An 18,845-nucleotide genomic window follows, 5' to 3' on the forward strand; every position below is an offset into this window, starting at 1 on the left:
GCCGCACCTGAATATAAGCCGCTCTGTCGTTCGCAGCGAGGACCCGCGTGCAACAAAGTTGCCAAATACTAACAGAACCGCGGCATGGCGGGGTTTACTGGCTCAACTAAGGCTGTGCAGGCTCGGCCCGCTAGGGGCTGCTGATGGGGCCAGGTGGCCCAGCTCGGTGGTGCTGCTCGGGGCTGGTCGCCGCCTCTCGGTTCGCTCGCCCCTGCCCCGCTCCCGCCGCGGCGCCAGCCGGGCACGGAGAGCGCGCCCCGTTCATGCCGCGGCGCCGGCCGGGCACGGAGCACCCCCTGCTCCTGCCACGGCGGTGGAGGGCGGGGGCAGAGCCCCCCCCCTCCTCCCCGAGCTGCGGCAATGGTGGCGCGGCCCCCCCCTCCTCCTCGAGCCGTGGCAATGGCGGCGCAGGCTCCCCCCTCCTCCCTGAGCTGCGGCAATGGCAGCGCATGCCCCCCCCACTTCCCTGAGCCGCGGCAATGGCGGCGCGGGGTCCCCCCGTCTCTCCCCCGGGCTGCGGCAGAGGAGGGAAGAAGAGAGCTCTCCCGCCTCTCTCCCCGCCCCCCATGCTGCCTGCAGGGAGCCAGGGCAACAGAGTAACACTTTGTAACAATCGCGAAATGCTGGCTTTTACTGGCAGGTGCTTGGCTCGGCGCCCTGGCTGGCACGTCTGGGGTTGTAAATGTCAGAAAATTATTCACATATTAGCCGCCCCCGAGTATTAGCCGCACTTCCGGGTTTCCACCAAAATTTTTGTAAAATTGCTGCGGCTTGTATTCGTGAAATTACTGTAATCTTATCACGTCACACATGGTCATGACACAGAGGTGCAGATTCATTGCTGAATCTCCAATACATGATTTGAGAAGCCTTAAACAACTTTTTAAGTCTATCTCCCACTTACTAGATCAGATCCCAACAGTATTATTTCCTTCTGTGCTTTGTAAACTAATCCACAAACACTTTATTTTCAACACTGAAAATAGAGGAAAATGCCAAACCCCCAAAGTCTGATGCATTCACTCATGGCAGTCCCATAAAAAAAACAGTAACTTTACAATACCAGTAAATCACATCAGTTTGTAAAATGAATATCTAAATATAGATACAAGGTGGGTGTTACCTGTAAGGTTAAAAATAAGTAAATAATTATCAGTAGATATGCTGTTAACAGAAGTCAGTAGTCTCTGTACCCAATTCCAAGCTGTTGCCTTGCTGCTCTACACCTTTCAGCACAGCTGCCCACGTGTTCACCACTTCAAACCAACATTTATGGCTCCAGATAATTCCGAAGCCTAAATATCAGTGCAATTCAATGTCAGTCAATGCTTGAAGCCACCTTTTGCTGCTTGCTCTTGTTTGTTCTGCTGCCAGAACACCCATATATAAAGGGAAAATTTATTCACAATTACAGTAATTTCACAATTATAAGCCGCACTGAGTATAAGCCGCACTTCCGGGTGCCAGCAACTTTTCGTTCTTTGTCCATACATAAGCCGCACCTGATTATAAGCCGCACGTTACAATACAGAGTGTGATAAAAGGTATCTATTCTATCACCATCTGTTGAGGGTGGGGGCAGTGATCCTTATCTCAATGGCAGATATTCTGCTAATGGGCCATCCGTTGAAACCAGGCAGGGCATTGTTCTTTATCTTTTCACAACACATCCTTCCTCCAGCGAGTCATTTTCTGCTAATGGCCCATTGAGTCCCACTGTGTGACATAAAATTACTGCATCCCATTGGAAGTTGCTCCAGCCAGGGGGAAGAGCCCAACATTTCTTACCAAGATAAAAACTAGGTTTTGGGACACTAAGGGAGCCCCTTTCTCCACTGGACTCCAGAGGAAAACCGGATTTCTCCACATCACCACTGGACCTCCGGAGGGAAACTGCACCTTGTACAGGAGCACTGCTTCAACTGAGCCACATCTGTCACTGCAGGAGGATGCAGCCACCATTTAATGGGACTGCTACCAACACCCTGCCTGACAGCGTGTCAGGTTGTACTCTGACTTTGTCAGGGTTTGGAGTTTGTTCCTTTGTAGTATTGTATTTCTATTTTAATTTCCCTAGAAAAGAACTGTTATTCCTAATTCCCATATCTTTGCCTGAAAGCCCCTTGATTTCAAAATTATAATAATTTGGAGGGAGGGGGTTTACATTCTCCATTTCAAAGACAAGCTCCTGCCTTTCTCAGCAGACACCTGTCCTCCAAACTAAAACAGCAACTTTTTGTTCTTTGTCCATATATAAGTCGCACATGATTATAAGCCGCACTTTGGCTTTGGACCAAAATTTTAGTCAAAATGGTGTGGTCTATAACCGTGAAATTACAGTACTTTGAAACAAACCAGAAAACAAATCAACAAAAGAATCTGAATCAATGCTCCTTATTTAAGAGTTCCCTCAGAGAAAAAGCAGCTGAAAATGGGAACCAGTTCCCTGTAATTTTACACAGAAATTCAGCAGAGAAAAGTGCTGCCCTGAAAAATAATGTGTACAAAGTAGGTCTAGATATTCACTGAGTAAACACGGAGTAAAGATGGAGGCAATAAAGATTTACACACAGCAGGGGCAATTCCAGCCAAGAGTCATAAAAATCTCAGCATGGGCTGAAGTTCCCCCTGTGCAAAACTTAAGAGAAAATACATCCCTTCATCTGCCAGCCAATTCAACTGAGATGCCTCTTTTGCAAACATTAGCTCAACACTGACATATTAACATGATCTCTATGGGATACTAGATAATTTGGTCTCAGCTTATTCTAAATTTTTCCTAAAGGGAAGTCCTAATCTGGTTCACACTAACACTACAGTAAGAGCCTCTTGTGCAGTGGAAGGAGCTCTGCGATACAGAAGTGATGTTCTAGTGGAGGCATAAAAAGGGTTGCAAGCACGGAGGTAAAATATTCAACAGCTGACTTGAACTACTTTCTAGAAGTGCCTGTAAGTTTTTAGTACTTCCATTTGCAGGTCACTGGTCCTTAAGCATCCAGCTGCTGGAAGGGTTACAGCAGCAGGTAGTTCTGCTACGGAGGAGTAGCACAGTTACTCCTCCTTTGACTTACACTTCCTCTGGAACTGTGGGGACAAGTGACCAAAGAGACTCAGTTACTACAGCTAAGTGTGTGCTTGCACTTCAAGTGACCCTCTCAGACTGGATCTATCAGCAAACATTCAGGTGCCACAGAGCAGGTGAGCAAAGAAGTGACCATGAAAATAATCCGCAGTTCTGCCCAGTGCAGATTATGGAAAAGATAATGTGTGGGTTGAACTCCACATTATACCAGGCACTTCTATACAGAAAGACTACCAGGTAAATCATGAATTATCCCAGGAAAAAAAGGAGCAACAAGTGGAGTAACCTATCCAGGTGGAGTCTGCTGTTACAGCAGCAGTCTCTGTAAAGTCCTTATCCTTTCCTGGAAGAAACAACTGTCACTCAATACTTTCACCAAATTCTACAATCCACATCACAGTGAAAAGCTCAGTGATTTATTTCATCCTAATGAAACCACAGTTGCATACTCTGTAAGGCAATACATGAAGTATCTTCAAATTAATAAGTAGCATGGTTAATAAGTAGATGAGGAGAGAGAATCAGATTAAACAATTAAGAGACAACTTTAAGCAGGAATTTTGGGTAAGACCTCACAGCTGACTGTCTTTGAAGAAGGCTGTTTGTGGTAGAATCTATTACAGTAAGACCTTACGGTGCTGAAACACTTTTAGCAGTTGGAATGACAATTAGGATGGTAGAGTTCAACCCCAACATGCAAATAGTTTTCCTTGCATATAATTGAAGTTTGTAAACTGTAAAACGAGTGCAGCAACTTCTGTCAAGTCATCCAGCCAGCACTGAAAGCATTAGGGATTCTCATGATCTTATTTATTTTCTTATTACTGCTTAAATTTAGCTTTATATTAGCAAGAAGTGCAGATTTAATGTGACTAGAGCTCTACTTTATTTAGGCCCACGTGATAAATCCACACAATTAAAACCCCCTACTAAGACAGTATTATGAAGTTATTGTTCGCATTTAAAGTAGGCTGATACATTAGTACTCTACCTGAAATGACATTTTGTGGTAACTTTATCAGCTTTGCTAATAAAGTTGTATTCAACTGTAGAGTTAAGTACACTACAGAAAGATTTAAAAGCTAGTGTTGCTTTGTAAAAATGCAAAGCAATCTAAAGCAAGAGCTAAAATGTCACCTGTCACAAAGTGACAATCCTCGGTACAGTATCAGTACAGTGAAAAAACCTACAGGAATTTGAGGGCTTTGTAAACCAAAAGTTTCACTTTCTCCAAAAGACTATTGGCAAAAAAATTGCCAATTACACTTAAAAGGAACATCAATTTGTAAAAAACATTAGACAAAACATCATAGCAATTGATTTAACATTTACATTGATGCCTACAGGGGCTGTAAAAATTGTTACAAAAACCTGGAAAAGGTTGAATTTTAGCCTTTGACTATTCCTCTAACATCCATATAAAAACATCTCCAACAGGATTCTTTAGATTCTAAAACTCTCTAGGAGATATTTTGTAAGACACAAGTTCTGATATTAAAAACACTCCTTTCCTGAAAAGCAAAAGAAAATATGTGACATCTCTCCTTCCAAAACAAAACAGAGGTAAAAGGGACTGTTTTTAACTTAATAAAAGTTAGATGTCTAGCCAAGTTCTGTTTAAGCATTAAGTGCACTATTTGAGTGTCACCTCAACTGGAAATATTTCATTCATTCAGTACTCTAAAAATATATCACCTTCTTAAATTCTTCTCAAGTATGTACTCAATATTTGAGTTTTTCCAACAACCTCAAGCAAGTTCTTCAGGTTAAACTTAATAACAAACCCTAGGTAGTATAAGCCCTTTCTGTTAGTTGGTTCTAAACAAATTTTGGCTTTATGTAAGAAGCCACTTAACACAAGGCACTATCTTCTTTTTTTTCTTCATTGCTAATAAATTTCTTGGGCAGGATTGAAACAAAATAAAATCTTTATGAAGGTTTTTTCCTATCTTAGGAATAACAGCATTTGGCAAGATGGCTTTTTTGCTAACTGTGCCAGCGATTATCTGAGAAGGCCCAGGATTGTCTGCAGAGCCCTGGCACGGCAGCTCCGTTCAGATGTGAATTTTCTGCTCACATCTGGAGATATGCACACGTAGATGCATGTCTGTGAGAGGTCTGTGTTCCAGCCACACAAACAGCATGAGGTTCCCAGTTACGGGACAGGGAATGCCTATGCTATCCCATATTCAATCCCCTGGTCACAGCACCCACTCACTGCCCCAAGTCTGGGGTTACTGAACACTTAACACAGGCTGTCTTTATCCAGAAGTTAGTCCCCAAAGTTAAACAGGTGTTAATATAAACAAACCAACCCCAAAGAGTTTAAAAAGTTTTCAGACTAAAAATTCTTTCCCCTTCCCAAATCTGTCATCGACACTCTCTTGGCTCCGGTTACACTGTGTTTCCAGAGCTGGTGACGGACCCGACAGAGCTCAAAATTCTACCGTGAAAACACAAAAAACTGCTCCAGACGCCTGAACATCAATGTCTGCAGCCCAGCCCAGCCCAGATAACACCACAGAGATGGGCTTCATGCCCTGAAACCCCTGTTCAGCTTTGGTGAGCTCACCACACTGCAAATCCTCATATATAGCTCATGACCATTTAACTATTGTAAAGCTTGAGTAGCTTAACCCTGGCTTCCCAGTTAACCAAATACAGATGGCAGGAATTCTGGCAGAGGACTCAAGCAATATCATGGCAGAGAACTGATAGAAACTTTTAATACCATCACTGAGTTTCATTGTGAAAATCAACAAAAGCAAATAACAAACAAATAAAGATGGGGCAGAAACAGGGAGTTTGTACAACTACAGTAATTTCACTACTATAAGGCGCACCCTTTTGACTAAAATTTTCCCCTGAACCCGGAAGTGCACCTTATAGTCCGGTGCACCTTATATGATGTACAAAGTTGCAACATTTGCCATCCTGGAAGTGTGAACTGCAATGGGGGGGCGGTGCCGCAGGAGCACCGAGTTGTGAGGGGGGGGGGGTGGCAGCGGGCGGCCATGGCCGACAGGAGCCGCGCAGGGAGGGAGGGAGCCGGTGCTGGCCCTGGTTGCTGCGCGGGGAGAGAGGGAGGGGGCGCCGGCCCCGGACGCGGGGAGAGAAGGAGGCGGCGCCGGTTCTGCACGTGCTGCGCAGGTAGACAGTGGAGCGCTGCTGCGCCGGTCCCGTACGTGCCGCGCGGGCAGAGAGCGGTGCTGCCCCAGCCCCATACGTGCCGCACGGGTAGAGCGTGGCACTGTGCCGGCCCAGTACGAGCCACGCAGGGAGAGAGCAGAACGGCGCTGGCCCTGACCACCGCGCGGGGAGAGAGGGAAGCGCCGCCGCTGGCCCGGCACGAGCTGCATGGGGAAGGCGGGAGCAGGTGACTACAGAAGCTGCGAGCCGCGACCGCCCCGAGCCCTGCCTCCCCTGCTGGCGCCGCGGGCAGGTGGGAGTGCCGAGGCTCACGGCATGGGGAGGGCACCTGGGACTGCATTTAAAGGCTATGCCAATCTGTGAAAAATGTTTGCAAATTGAGCACATGCCAGTAAACCTGCGATGGCACGATTCTGTTACTAATGTGTTACTTTGTTGCACGCCGCGCAGTTCCTTGCTGCAAAAAAAAAAGTGTGCCTTATAGCCTGGTGCACCTTATATGATCTACAAAGTTGCCAAATTCGCTGACTCTCGGGGGCTGCGCCTTATAGTCTGGTACCTTATGGTCATGAAATTACTGTACATTGATTTTAACACATCGAGAGCATGAGCCTTGGCCCAAACAGTACCAAGAATGACTGGGGAAGAGCTGGAGTGCTAGACTGTATCTTCTCCTCTCAAATCCAGGTGCCTACATGGGTATTTTTAACTTCTAATAATTATACAGTTTTAAAATTTACCCTATTACTGAAGATGTAGTTCACAATAGCAAAACCGGATTTTAGTGCAAGAGATAGGCATCCATACACTCACATAAAGGAAATACATAAATAAACCATCCATATACTCATATAAAGGGAACATGAAAAAATATTTCTTCTGCATGAAACCCTATCTGAAATCTGATCAGTCTTACACACCTCAACAGCACAGTACAGGTTGAAGAATCAAACAAACACTGACTGTGTAAAGATCTCTACTCTACAGGCTGCCAAGACCCCTGAAACTAAGTGAATACACTGTATACCTACACCTATACTTCATTTATTTAAAGAGAAATAAAATCCCATGTGGAATTCAGTAACTTTGAGGTGGTGATTTAATAGAGGAATTCATCAAAATACTGATATTCTCATATGCATTTCATGTCAGTTTAGGTTTGGAAATGTACTGTTTTTACAAGGCACTTTCCTACATTAATTCACACTGATTTAAAATACCTTTCTTTGATTCTGCAGCATTAATTCCACCAACTGCATTAGAACAAAGGCTAAAGCTATTCTCCAGTGATTGCAACACACAAACAAAGGCAAATGTTCAAGAACACTAGTTTTTCCAGAGCTTTCATCAATATAATTGCAGATTAGGAAAAATAAATGGGGGGAAAAAAAGCTTCAAAAAAATTTGCATCCAACACTGCTACAAACACAATCCATAATTGTTTCCTGTGAATTTTTGAACACCTCAAGTTATAATCTCAATTTCAACAGTGTTCCTGTGTTCATACCTTGGCATCTGTTTTTAAGAGGTATGCATGAGACAGCATTCTCAAAGAGTAACTTCCTTAGCAAAGTGACTTTGCATCCTCTAGGGTAGATGCTCTAAAAGGGGAAAAGCCACACAGAAGCAATATATAAAAGATGGGCCTATTTTTGTTGTCCTTTTACTTCTTAAGAATTATCTGAACAATTTGTCATTGTAAACAAACTCAGCTTAAGAAATTAATTAATGTAGCAGAGTCATATTGTAAGAAATGGTGGAAATCCAAAGCTTCTGAGAACATTAATGAAACAAGCTGAACATTTCTGCAAAGATACTTAAGAGTACACCTAAGCAATAAATACTTTAAAAGTGTAAGAAAGTTGGGAATGAATAGAGAACCGTATATTCTTTAGAAAAATATCTTATGAATTAAAGGAAATTTCATGCTATTTCTGAGCGTAAAATCATCTTAATTTATTCTGCTTTTAGGAGAGGAGGTGACAGGAGGCAAATACAGGCAGAGAACAGGTGGTACGATTGTGCAGGTGGTTCCTTGAACCCAGCTAAGAGTAGTGCTCACACCTCAGGCGGGCAGAGTGTACACAGTGACCTCACCAAAACAGTGACCTCATCCAAACACAGTCCTCCAAGAACAAAACCACGTTGTAGCTTTAGGTCTGGCTGATAGCAGTGAGTGGGGGTTTCTCAGTCAACTTCCACTCCAAGTAAAAGCATCTGTCCCAATTTACTGAAAGCAGATATTCTGGACTGTCTGCACAAAACAGACACTTCAGCACTATTCATCTGTCTGTATTTTCACGTGCTGTCTCTAAAGAGTGTCTCCAATCAACAGAAATAAAACGGGGTTTTAAGGGCTCAAGCTATATAACCTCTTTTTAGCCACTCACCTAAGAATGAGATGAATCATATGCTTCAGGATTTCAATTCTCTATGTGATTATAAAGAGCTCCAATTGTAACCAGCTCAAATGCAGCCATCTACATTACAAATGTCTAAAACTTAGAAGAGATTATTTCCTATTGTTACATTCCTGAATTCAAGAGAGCATTTCCCATCTGACACTGTATATGGGACTGGACAAGTGTTTCTTCCTTCTTATTAGGATAGCCCCGGCACTGTTGGAAAAAGATTTCTCACCTTTTAAAATCTTCTGTCCAGAAAACAAGCACCTATTTATAATATAGGAGGATGACAACAGAACCAGAGGTACAGCTCCCTGATTCCAGCATACACATGACCATCAGCTATGGAACACTGTCCCACAGCGCTAGGAACAAGAACTGCTTTGACCCAAGCACAAGAAATCAATATAAAAGAGGCTGTATCTTTAATGGTTTTTATTTTGTTTGTTTTCAGAAGGAGTTGAATGTAAATAATCAGCCTCCAACCGCTGAAATTAAGAAAATAATCTGATAAAGGTCTCTGACCATGGCTGTCACACCCCAGATTGGCCTATTTTGAGCAAACCCCATATTCTGTCTTACCTTCTGCATGGCTGTTGCTTTAGAAATCATTCAGTGCCATGAAAACCACTCAGTTAGTATATTCTTCATATGTGAAATATTAATGACATTGATGTAAAAACTGTGGCATGCTCTGCATCATTCCCAGAACGGACTGTCAGCCTTTCCCAGCATGGCATAACCAAAATGTCCATCATCACTTCAATGTGTGTTTTAGTTTAGACTTGCAGACAGACTCCTATGGACAGTGTTGTTACATTGGTGGTGCTTTGGTATTTAACAGAGGCAGATCCTATCAGATCCTCCAACATGAAAGGACTGTAAAGGTCTAAACACTTCTGAGCCCTCAAAACACAGTGATTAAAAGCAGCATTACAGTTGTCTTCAAAGGCACATCCAAGGTGCTGACATAGCAGAAACTCTGTCCATGTTTTGAAAAAGGATCATTTATCCGAAAAGTTAAGTCCTATAGAGGCTTATATGTAAAAAAGGTAGTCCTGTTTCTAGAGGAATGGGCTTAAATCCACATTTATGGGTAAGGTGAGGAATAACAGTCCTTTCAGTGCACACGTTCAGGAGACATTTTCCTGACTGTCTTTTGAAGCTGTGCTGTAGAATACCATAAACCTCCTCCCTGCTGCAGTGACTGTACTAATTCCAAGTCCTGAGTAAACAGACTACTTCAAACACGATGGAGGAACTCAGCAGCTTCAATCAACTTCCTTAAATCCTGCCGAGGCAGCAGCACAGAATGCCAGACAGCTTACATTTCCAAGAATTCTGCAGTAATAGATACTGAAACCTCTAGGACTTACCCCTTCTTCCATGTGTATTTCTAGTATGTCTATCAAACCTTTTGTGTCACTGAAATTTTCATCATCAAGAAGCAGCAAAAATAACAACACTGTTGGACCATCAAAACAGTGATAAAACTGAGTATGGAGAGGCTGAAGGTGAAAGAGAATGGGAGAGGGGAATTTCTAACCACAAATGTTGATCTTGCACAAAATGCCCAAGGTTGCTGCTTTACAAGTCATTAATGCAAGTCTTCTAAAGTGGCAATTTTGTTCCAGCTTGTCAGGTCATGCTTGAGCTAGAGAACAGAATTGAAAAATTCAGAGAGGAGACAAAGTAGGAACATCCTGTATTCTCCAAAATATATAGATGGTGACTGGTTCTCAACTGTACCTCATGAAAAATGCCTGTCAGCTTTAGCAAACCTTCCTGCTAGATTCTAATGGAGGTACAGAAATAATTTACCCAGAAAAAAAGGATCGACTGCAGAGAATTTCTTAGGCATTTAGATAGAAAACATCCATAAAACACTGTGCCGAGAAAAGGGCAATGCTACATCTCAGCTTGGTTCTTCTGCACTGTGCAAACCCTGGGAATGGAAGCTGTCTGGATGCTGAGGAGTAGCACCATTCCTGATGGATGACTTTGAAAAGGAAAACTTTGCCATAGCACAGAACCTGCAGGGAACAGAGATGGGCAATGCACATAAAATAGTGGAAGCTGTCTAATGTGAACAGGTTCACTTAGAACAACTACTCTGGCCTAATTTCATAAGGCCTTCTCCTCAAGAAAATGTATGTACAGCTCCTGAAAGCAGCATCATCTGACAGTCTGTGAACTTGTTTCCTTCCACAAAGGCTAAAAAGCAAAACTGCTTTTAAAATTCAGTTATCCAAAGAAATGTGAAACACTACAAGGGTCTTTCATCACTATAAATGCATAAAAATTGAATACCATTGAATTCTAATGAAAGAAATAATGCTAAGAAAAGCAACTGCAGTGAGGGCATTTGTCAGCCCTGGCTGCAAACAGGTGGATTTGAGAGGCACTTGTGTCCTGTCCTCCCTCCACTTAAAAGATCTATGTGCAAGAAAATAAAGCCCCTCTTGTCACAGAAGAAACTCAGAAAGTAGAACTTCTCAAAAAAGCACCACCCTAAATATATGAAGATAAATAATTTATCAAAATTTAGTAGATTTGGACATTTTGAGGTATTTGAAAATTAGATTTCTATCTTCTGTCAAAGTCAGAAGCATTTAGAAATTACGCTCTTGAAACTGTCAGTAATTTGTACTGTCAAGTCAATATGGCATTTTAAACAGAAATCGCACTATAAAGCTTTTTAAACTTGAATTGATTGGAGGTGGGGAAACATAATAGAAAATCATGTCCTGCACTTCCTTCCACCTCCACTGAGGAAGAGAAGTACCAGAAGCTGTATCACTACCAGGGATAGGAAAAAAAAAATAAAAAGTTCATAATTTCTCAGTTCATGCTGTATAAATGAAGTCACCCTTCTTCCCGCACAATTCTCAGATTCGTTCTACAACAGAAGCAGTATTTTAGAACAGCACTGTTGCAGGCACAATCACCACTAAATTGTGCTAAAATCTCTATTAAAAGCCCAGGCTTTTGGGTGTGTTTGCAGCTCCTACCTATTGAAATTCCACTGGAAAGGGTGGAGCTCTCAGCCTGCCCTCGGGATGGGACGTGGGGCTCCATGACGCTGTCATCCAGCAGGTGCCGTGGTCCTGCGTTGGGGAATGTTGCACTTTTAAATTCGGCCGTGTTCATTTTGTGTATGAAACTAGAAAGCAACAAGAATACAACTGTTACAACCTCGCCTCCCGTGTCTCAGGAGTTGCTTTAACATCCTGAAGGATGTGTGCACCGTGCCCCTAAAGCCAAATTAAAACATGGTCAGGCCATAAGCAGTCGTGCACAAATAAATTATTGGTAGCAACTGAATTCTTTCAAACTGCACAGAACTCGTGTAACGAAGAGGAAGTCAGGAGTACATTAACAATTACTTTCAATATCTTATGCCATTTTTGTCTTCTATAAGACATAACCAAACTGCAGCATTGCATTCTAGCCCATTAAAGGTAAATTTACATAATAGAACTTATTCATTACTGGGTAGCTACAATCTTGCATTTTGAAGACATGACAAAGGAAATGATGAGATAATATCAAGGTATTATTAGAAGTACACTCATATGAAAAAAGCCTGAAGCCATTACTAAACAGAGTTAGTCTGCAAAGAAAGTCTATAAAGGATGTCTCCCTGTAAAAATACCCTGTAAAAATAAAGCAGTGATAGAATTTTGAAATTGAAACATTTACAGAAGCATTGAGTTACTAAGAAGTGATAGTTTTGTCATTCAGAAAAAGCCATTCTGGTTAACTCATTGACTAGTCTTATCATTAAAACTTCAGTCTTCCTATTTTGATTAAATTCTCTTTGGTTGGGATACCAGCATAATACTTCTGAGCTTGCTCCCTGGCCACAAATTGCTCAGTAAGCAAAGCACTGTGTAAAAGTCACGCCAGTTTTTACAAGCAAAGCTTTTGTACTGAAAGATGATACATCACTTCAAGAAAAAAAAAAAAACCAACTCAGGATTTTTAGGTCAAGTAAAATGCTGACTTGTATCCCAGACTGTGACATTTCCTATGCCCATGGGGTATCAGGTTCCGAGGTGAAGGGGGTGTTGGTGGTAGCAAAGCTCCTTCAGTTGCAGCATTTTTCCGTCCACTTTGTGGAGATGCTCCAACTTCAGAGCCTGGGAAGAAAAAAGACATTACTCCCAAGTAATTTCAGAATTACTGTCAGGGTCACTTCATAGAACATCATGGAAAAGATGCACAAAACTGCCTAAACTCCCTTTCTAAGTGATAACGGCAATAAAACTCATTGATCTATTGATAATTAAACCCCCTGCACTTCAGGGTTTTTGCACAGGATTAAAACCAAACACACTTAGTTCAAATATCCAGCGAAAATATTTTGCAAGTCCTAAAGGTGGCTGCATCTCTATACCAACACTGGGCACTTCTTACTGATTCTACATTTTCAAACTCCTGCCTTCAACCACTTTTGGCATTGACCAAGAAGAACGTTCATTTTTGGAAGCATATTATGCCATGAAAAGTTTAAATGAAGGCCCTCCTGTCTAGACACAACAAAGAATGAATATTTAACAGCTCTTCACCCCAAATGACATTAACAACTTAGTGCCACAATACATACAAGAACCTAAAAAAATTACTCAGTTCCTTCTTTACAGATCACCTTTAGACTTTTTATTACAAACATGCAGTGTTTAAACTTCACACTTCTTTACAGCCCCAGGTAAATATTTTCCACGTCTGCAATTCTAAAATAATGCACATGACAACCTCAAGTCTTCTTACATGTATTAAGCATTTACCTACTAAATCTTCTCTGGAAGCAGCAGAGTGTGGGGTGCTGGTCCCTGGTTCTATCTTTAATGAAAGTCTGCATTAAAGAAACATTAAAAATTACTTCATCAGGAAATAAAAATGTATGTTTGTGAAGAAGAATTTTAATTTATAATTGCAAGCTGCCTGATTCTGTGATTGCAAGAAATACTATGAAGGTAATACAAACAGTACAGAGTTATCTTTAGCAAACACTGTATCCAAACTTGATTTTTCCTGCCTATTGCTTTGGTTCATACAGACCACCAGGGCCTCCAGTGCCCCAGGGTGGCTGGCATACACATGAAACTGCTATTCCAGCTAAAATCTGGGAAAACAAAAATGAAAATAATACAGAACTTCTTCCCCCACCTTGGCTGAAATATTTATTCTTGGAATACTTTATATTTTACATTTTTTTATTAAGTACACTAGTGTGCCAAGCACCAAGCCTTTTGTCTTTACTGGTCCAAAAGTCAAAATCCTCTTTTGGAAATCTTCTGTTTTGGAAAATAAATTATCAACTTGATTTCAGCTGTAATTCAAGCTTTTTCTGTAACTTTTTAATGCCATTTCCAGCAGGCCCACAAAAAAGGCAGACTATAGGAGCGGATAATTCTATGAAGATTAAGTGTATCTTGTCCACACAGTTTGCAGAACTAAAATCTCTGAAACTACTAACACTGAAAAAACATCTATTTAATTTTGGGGAGAAAATGTTTAAAGTTTGACAGGTCTTCTCCCTTCCATTCCCAGATAGTATGGTAATGACTCATTACAATTTCATAATTTTATTTTTTAAAACAAAATCTTTTAGGAAGAAAAAACATGCATTCAAGTCATAGCTCTCTAACTTCAACCTTTTTCCTGACAGACACCTTAGGGGATGAAAAGTAGAAGAGCCAATTGTTCTTAAGTAAGAACAATTCTTCAAATACACTCCTCAACCATAAAAACACTCAGCTTGGAGATGTACAAAAGCCATCAATGCAAAACCAGACGTTGTGAACAGCAGCCATGCTTCTGATTTATGTGCCATTGTCCCCAGCCATTGCCCTGCTACCAAAACATGGATTGTACAGGATTAAGAGACTGCAGCTCCTTCATCAATTAAATTCCAATTGCTAGTGAGTCTTACCCAGTGAGGGCACAGGAAGGTGGAGATCAAAATTCACGAATACAATGTACTAAGGAGACACTGCAGGTAAGAAGCTTGGGTTTGGGCTGGCTTTTTTCCTTCCTTCCTACAAATGTTTGACCAGAGCTTTACACTCAGTGATAGACAAGTGACACTTCCCAAATCAGGTTGTAGAACATCCCAGGAAAAAGATTAAGCTGGATGTTCCCTCAGGGACATGCAGAGAACAACTCAAATCTCAAAAAGAAGGCAAGGGTCTTCTTGTTAACGGAGTCCTCGATAACTGTTCTCTGACAAACTGAAGGGTCCCCATTTTGTGTCTTTCAGTAAATCCAAGTTAAGGCTATTAAATGGCAAAGCACAGCTGTTCTTAAAGTGTGCATCCCCCTCCTGCTATTCCAAGGGAGCTGCACAAGCAACCAATTCAAGCCCTCTGAGGTGACAAACTTCCCAGGCAGGCAGGATGGGAATGGGTGGGGAACCTCCTCCAGCACATCAGCCAATGAACAAAACCTTCCTTCATAGGCAACAGATTTGCCTTAGGGTGTTTCCTATCCTCAGTTCCTGTCTCTTGCCAGAGATTTCCATCCCCCAGTTTTGCTGGATGCCAAATCACTTAATACAGTAATAATCTTTTGATTAAGGATGTAGAAACCTTGGGTGGGAGGCTGGGAGGAACAGGCAGAGACAGAGAGGAACAGGAACTTGCCTCTCAAAAATCAAGTGTTTACATTTTACTCACACTTTATAACCTAATCAAAGAGAAAAGTATAAAATGAAGTATTATCTGCAAGTGAAAGCTTTAAATCACCCTCAGAAAAACTTAGGATTGGATGCACAGATGGCTTTATTCTGATGAAGAATGACTTAAGCCATCTCCAATGACAGGATTCCTCTTAATGACAGAACAGTGTTACAGGTGAGCTACATGTAGAAAGTCCTTCTCAGCAGACCAAACCGACCTGAAGCAAGGGCTTGGTGCAATCTGGCATAGAAAAGGAAGCAGATCTGCCATTCAGCATGTGGAAAAGTGCCTTGAGCACAACATCCTGTAGGTGGTGCGTCTGAGGTGCATAGTCACAGAATCAAAGAATGGTGTGGGTCAGAAGGAACCCTAAATCTCATCCAGTTCCAATCCCCTGCCATCAGGGACACCCACATAATATAACACAATTCCCCAGTGCAATCTCACAAGTGACAGGCTTTGAGTTATGGAAGCAGTTTTGTAGTAAGTTATGGTCAGTTTATAGCATTTTGTACTTACTTGTAATTGTCATCTTCTACAAACTTCTGTAGTTCTTCTATGTACTGAACTGAGTTCAGATATTTTTGGACATGAGGCAACATAGGAATATCTGGAAAACAGACAGCATTCATTGACACTGTGCCACTCACTCGTAAGCAAAGTTTTTTTCCAGAAACTATTTGATATATTCAGATCTCTTGCCTCTTTATGAGATGGAGCAACAAACTACAGGCCCTAATGATACTGCAATTTTAGAACTTCATAGCAATTCTCATGCACTGAGCTGACACTCCCCACACACATTAACCCCAGAGTTGCTCATCAGAGGACATGTAAGGGAAATGTGAGACAACATCCTTGGCCAAACCAAGGGCCCAGAACTGGAACATGGATGGCTGTCTGACAGCTCCTTCACAACTCATGCTCTCCTTACACTGAACTTTCAGGAAGTCACAATTCTGTGCTAATTCACATTCCACCATCACAAACACTGCATTAAGACTTTACTAGAATGGGAAGAGGACTGTGAGGGAAACCATCTCTGAAGAAAAAAATACATTACTTGATCTATGGACAGAACTATAAATGTCCAAAAGACAAGCCGAATGTATTTTATTATCTCCAGCAAAAGTGCTCTTCCAAAAGCAATACTATTTTTATAATTCAGTCATAAGATTATGAACACAGGGATACAGGCTTATAAATATCAGCAAAACTACTTTTGTGTATGATGTACTACTACACATCTATCATCAGAAAATATATACTGCAGTTTGCTCGATATAAGAGAAAGGCAATTTTATTCTGTCTCCTCACCCTGATGCTCTCTTAACCAACATACTAGAATAAATCCAGACCTTTGGGCTGAGAGGATGAGGGAGGGTGTTAATGGCATTCACACGGGTCCAGCCCTACTTAAATCGCATCATGACAGACAAAAATTAAAGCTTCTCAAGTTCTTCTCTTTAACACTACGATATTTACACACTAGCTTACCATATTCACACGACTGCTGCAAATCTGAGATAATTCGAAGAATGTTGTTCATTAAATTTGTTCTTTGCTCACTTTCCAGAATGCTTGCTGTTGAGGGGTAGGCAGAGTCAATATATGTCAAGTCTGACAGATAAATACCTGAAATGAGATTAGAATGAGAAGTTCCTTTGTTTAATGTCTTTCATTAATCAGAAAAAAAAGCCCTCATCAAGAATATCATGAAGAATTTTTGCTTGCAGTAACATTAAACTAGGTTGACAAAAGCATTGTCTCAGAATAGGATTTTCAATTTACCTGGGAAATCATTTTAGAAATCCAAAAGTAATCACAAGGACATGCACAGCTACTCATAAACCTCATCTTCTCCACAGCACCAATTTACTACTCCCTTGACAAATATGAAGCATACTAAACACACAATGCTAAAACACACCATCAAAATTAATTGTTTAAGAAGTCCACTACTTCATTCCTCCAATGCAGCAATTAAAAAACAATAGAAAGATAAATCATACCCATTACTCTTCAAGCTGAATAAACTCTCAAGCTCAACTTGCAGCAACATGGGAAAGGTTACCCAGGGAAAATGGGCACCCAGACTGGAATGAATGAATCCTGTAGTTTGTAATAATCACAACTCCAAAGATCCTACAGCCTTCTACATGTCACTTCATATTCTCTACCTGCCTTCTTCCCCTGCACTGCTTGCAACCTATCTGTTCCTTCAATCCTCTGATCACGTAGAGAAGAAAATCTTCCTCCTTGTACACTAATGGTAGATAACTAGCATGTATCTACTAGTGTAGATAAAATGTTTATTTCTAACTACAACTCCATTTCTTGAACTTCACCCATTTGTCTCAACTAAGCAAAGCATATCCTGACCACCTCTGCTGTTCAAAGGAATTGGTCTGTGTCCCTTGCATCTTTCACAGATATCCCAATTAAAAAATGATACAAACTTAAATAATATTATTTAAGAAGCTTGTTTCAGTGACAGGGAAAATTTTAAATTATATTTGACTTCACCTCTCAGCCTTGTACAACCAAAATCATAACAAGGACTTTGGCTTTACAGGTGGAAGAGTATTAAAACAACCTCACAAGAACAGCAGTTGTGTTTGTATAGCACCTAACAAGTACAGTCCTCAAATGTGAGCTGGGAAACTCTGGGCATCCCTCCAAAAGCAACATACACACACACGTGTGTGTGTGTGCACACACAAAAACAAATTAAAATACTTGTGGTTGAAAGGTGACATATAAAAAAGTGAATAAAAAGGTATTATACATTACCTGATATACTACTAAATCTCTCAATTTTCTGTTCTGCTAGAAACAGTTTGCTAAAAACCAGAAAGGATAATCAGAAACATCAGGTAGTTGCATTTAACTGCTATGTTACCTAGAGTGCATAAACTGTCCTGAACCTGAATTTACTAACCCATGCCCAAACAAGCCTTAAAAATCCCAAATCCACTCAGTCTTCCACTGAAGGAAGTAAATCTTATTTATTAACTATATATAAGGCAATTCCCTGTAATAGGCACCTGCACTATTATGCAGGATTTTATAAACCACTGTGTTTGTAGAATTACCTCTGAATGACTTGTACTGATCTTTCCTTTAAGCTAAATCAAAAACAAGTCTTCTGTAAAGAAGTTCTCTAACCTACTGAATGCATTTCTGCAAAATCTAAAATAATTTTCAATGCCTACAAGAGTAATTCTCTTTCAAATGCACTGCCTTTGTGAAGAAACCAGAAGGATCAATCGCAGTAAACTGAATGCACTCAAGTGCTGGCAGAGTATGGACAGAACCAAAACCAGATTCTGTATTTCTTGTAGAGCGTAATCTCTGTGACTTTTGCTACTTCTAACACCAGTCAGATGTTATCAAATATTCTGATACCTACCCAAAACCATCACACACAGAGTTTTAACATTTTCCACATGTATTGGAGAATTCCTGCCTTTAACAACTGGAACTGTTTCATATTAAGTGAACGTCAAGAATTGAATGCGACAT

At 41.1% G+C, this 18,845-nt stretch overlaps 1 protein-coding gene across 4 annotated transcripts in view; it reads right to left on the reverse strand.

The window, feature by feature from the left end:
- The window catches only part of RALGPS2 (Ral GEF with PH domain and SH3 binding motif 2), a 121,163-nt gene that overhangs the window by 24,451 nt on the left and 77,867 nt on the right, over nt 1-18,845 (reverse strand). For all 4 annotated transcript variants that reach the window (XM_033067163.2, XM_033067164.2, XM_033067162.2 and 1 more), the window contains exons 9-13: nt 16,818-16,955; nt 15,840-15,930; nt 13,428-13,495; nt 12,644-12,779; nt 11,649-11,800 (exon numbers count right to left, since the gene is read on the reverse strand). In XM_033067163.2, the coding sequence (XP_032923054.1) occupies nt 11,649-11,800; nt 12,644-12,779; nt 13,428-13,495; nt 15,840-15,930; nt 16,818-16,955 (585 nt within the window). The remainder of the gene's footprint in view (nt 1-11,648; nt 11,801-12,643; nt 12,780-13,427; nt 13,496-15,839; nt 15,931-16,817; nt 16,956-18,845) is intronic.

The sequence above is a fragment of the Catharus ustulatus genome, chromosome 9, assembly GCF_009819885.2.
Source record: "Catharus ustulatus isolate bCatUst1 chromosome 9, bCatUst1.pri.v2, whole genome shotgun sequence".
Lineage (NCBI taxonomy): Eukaryota > Metazoa > Chordata > Aves > Passeriformes > Turdidae > Catharus > Catharus ustulatus.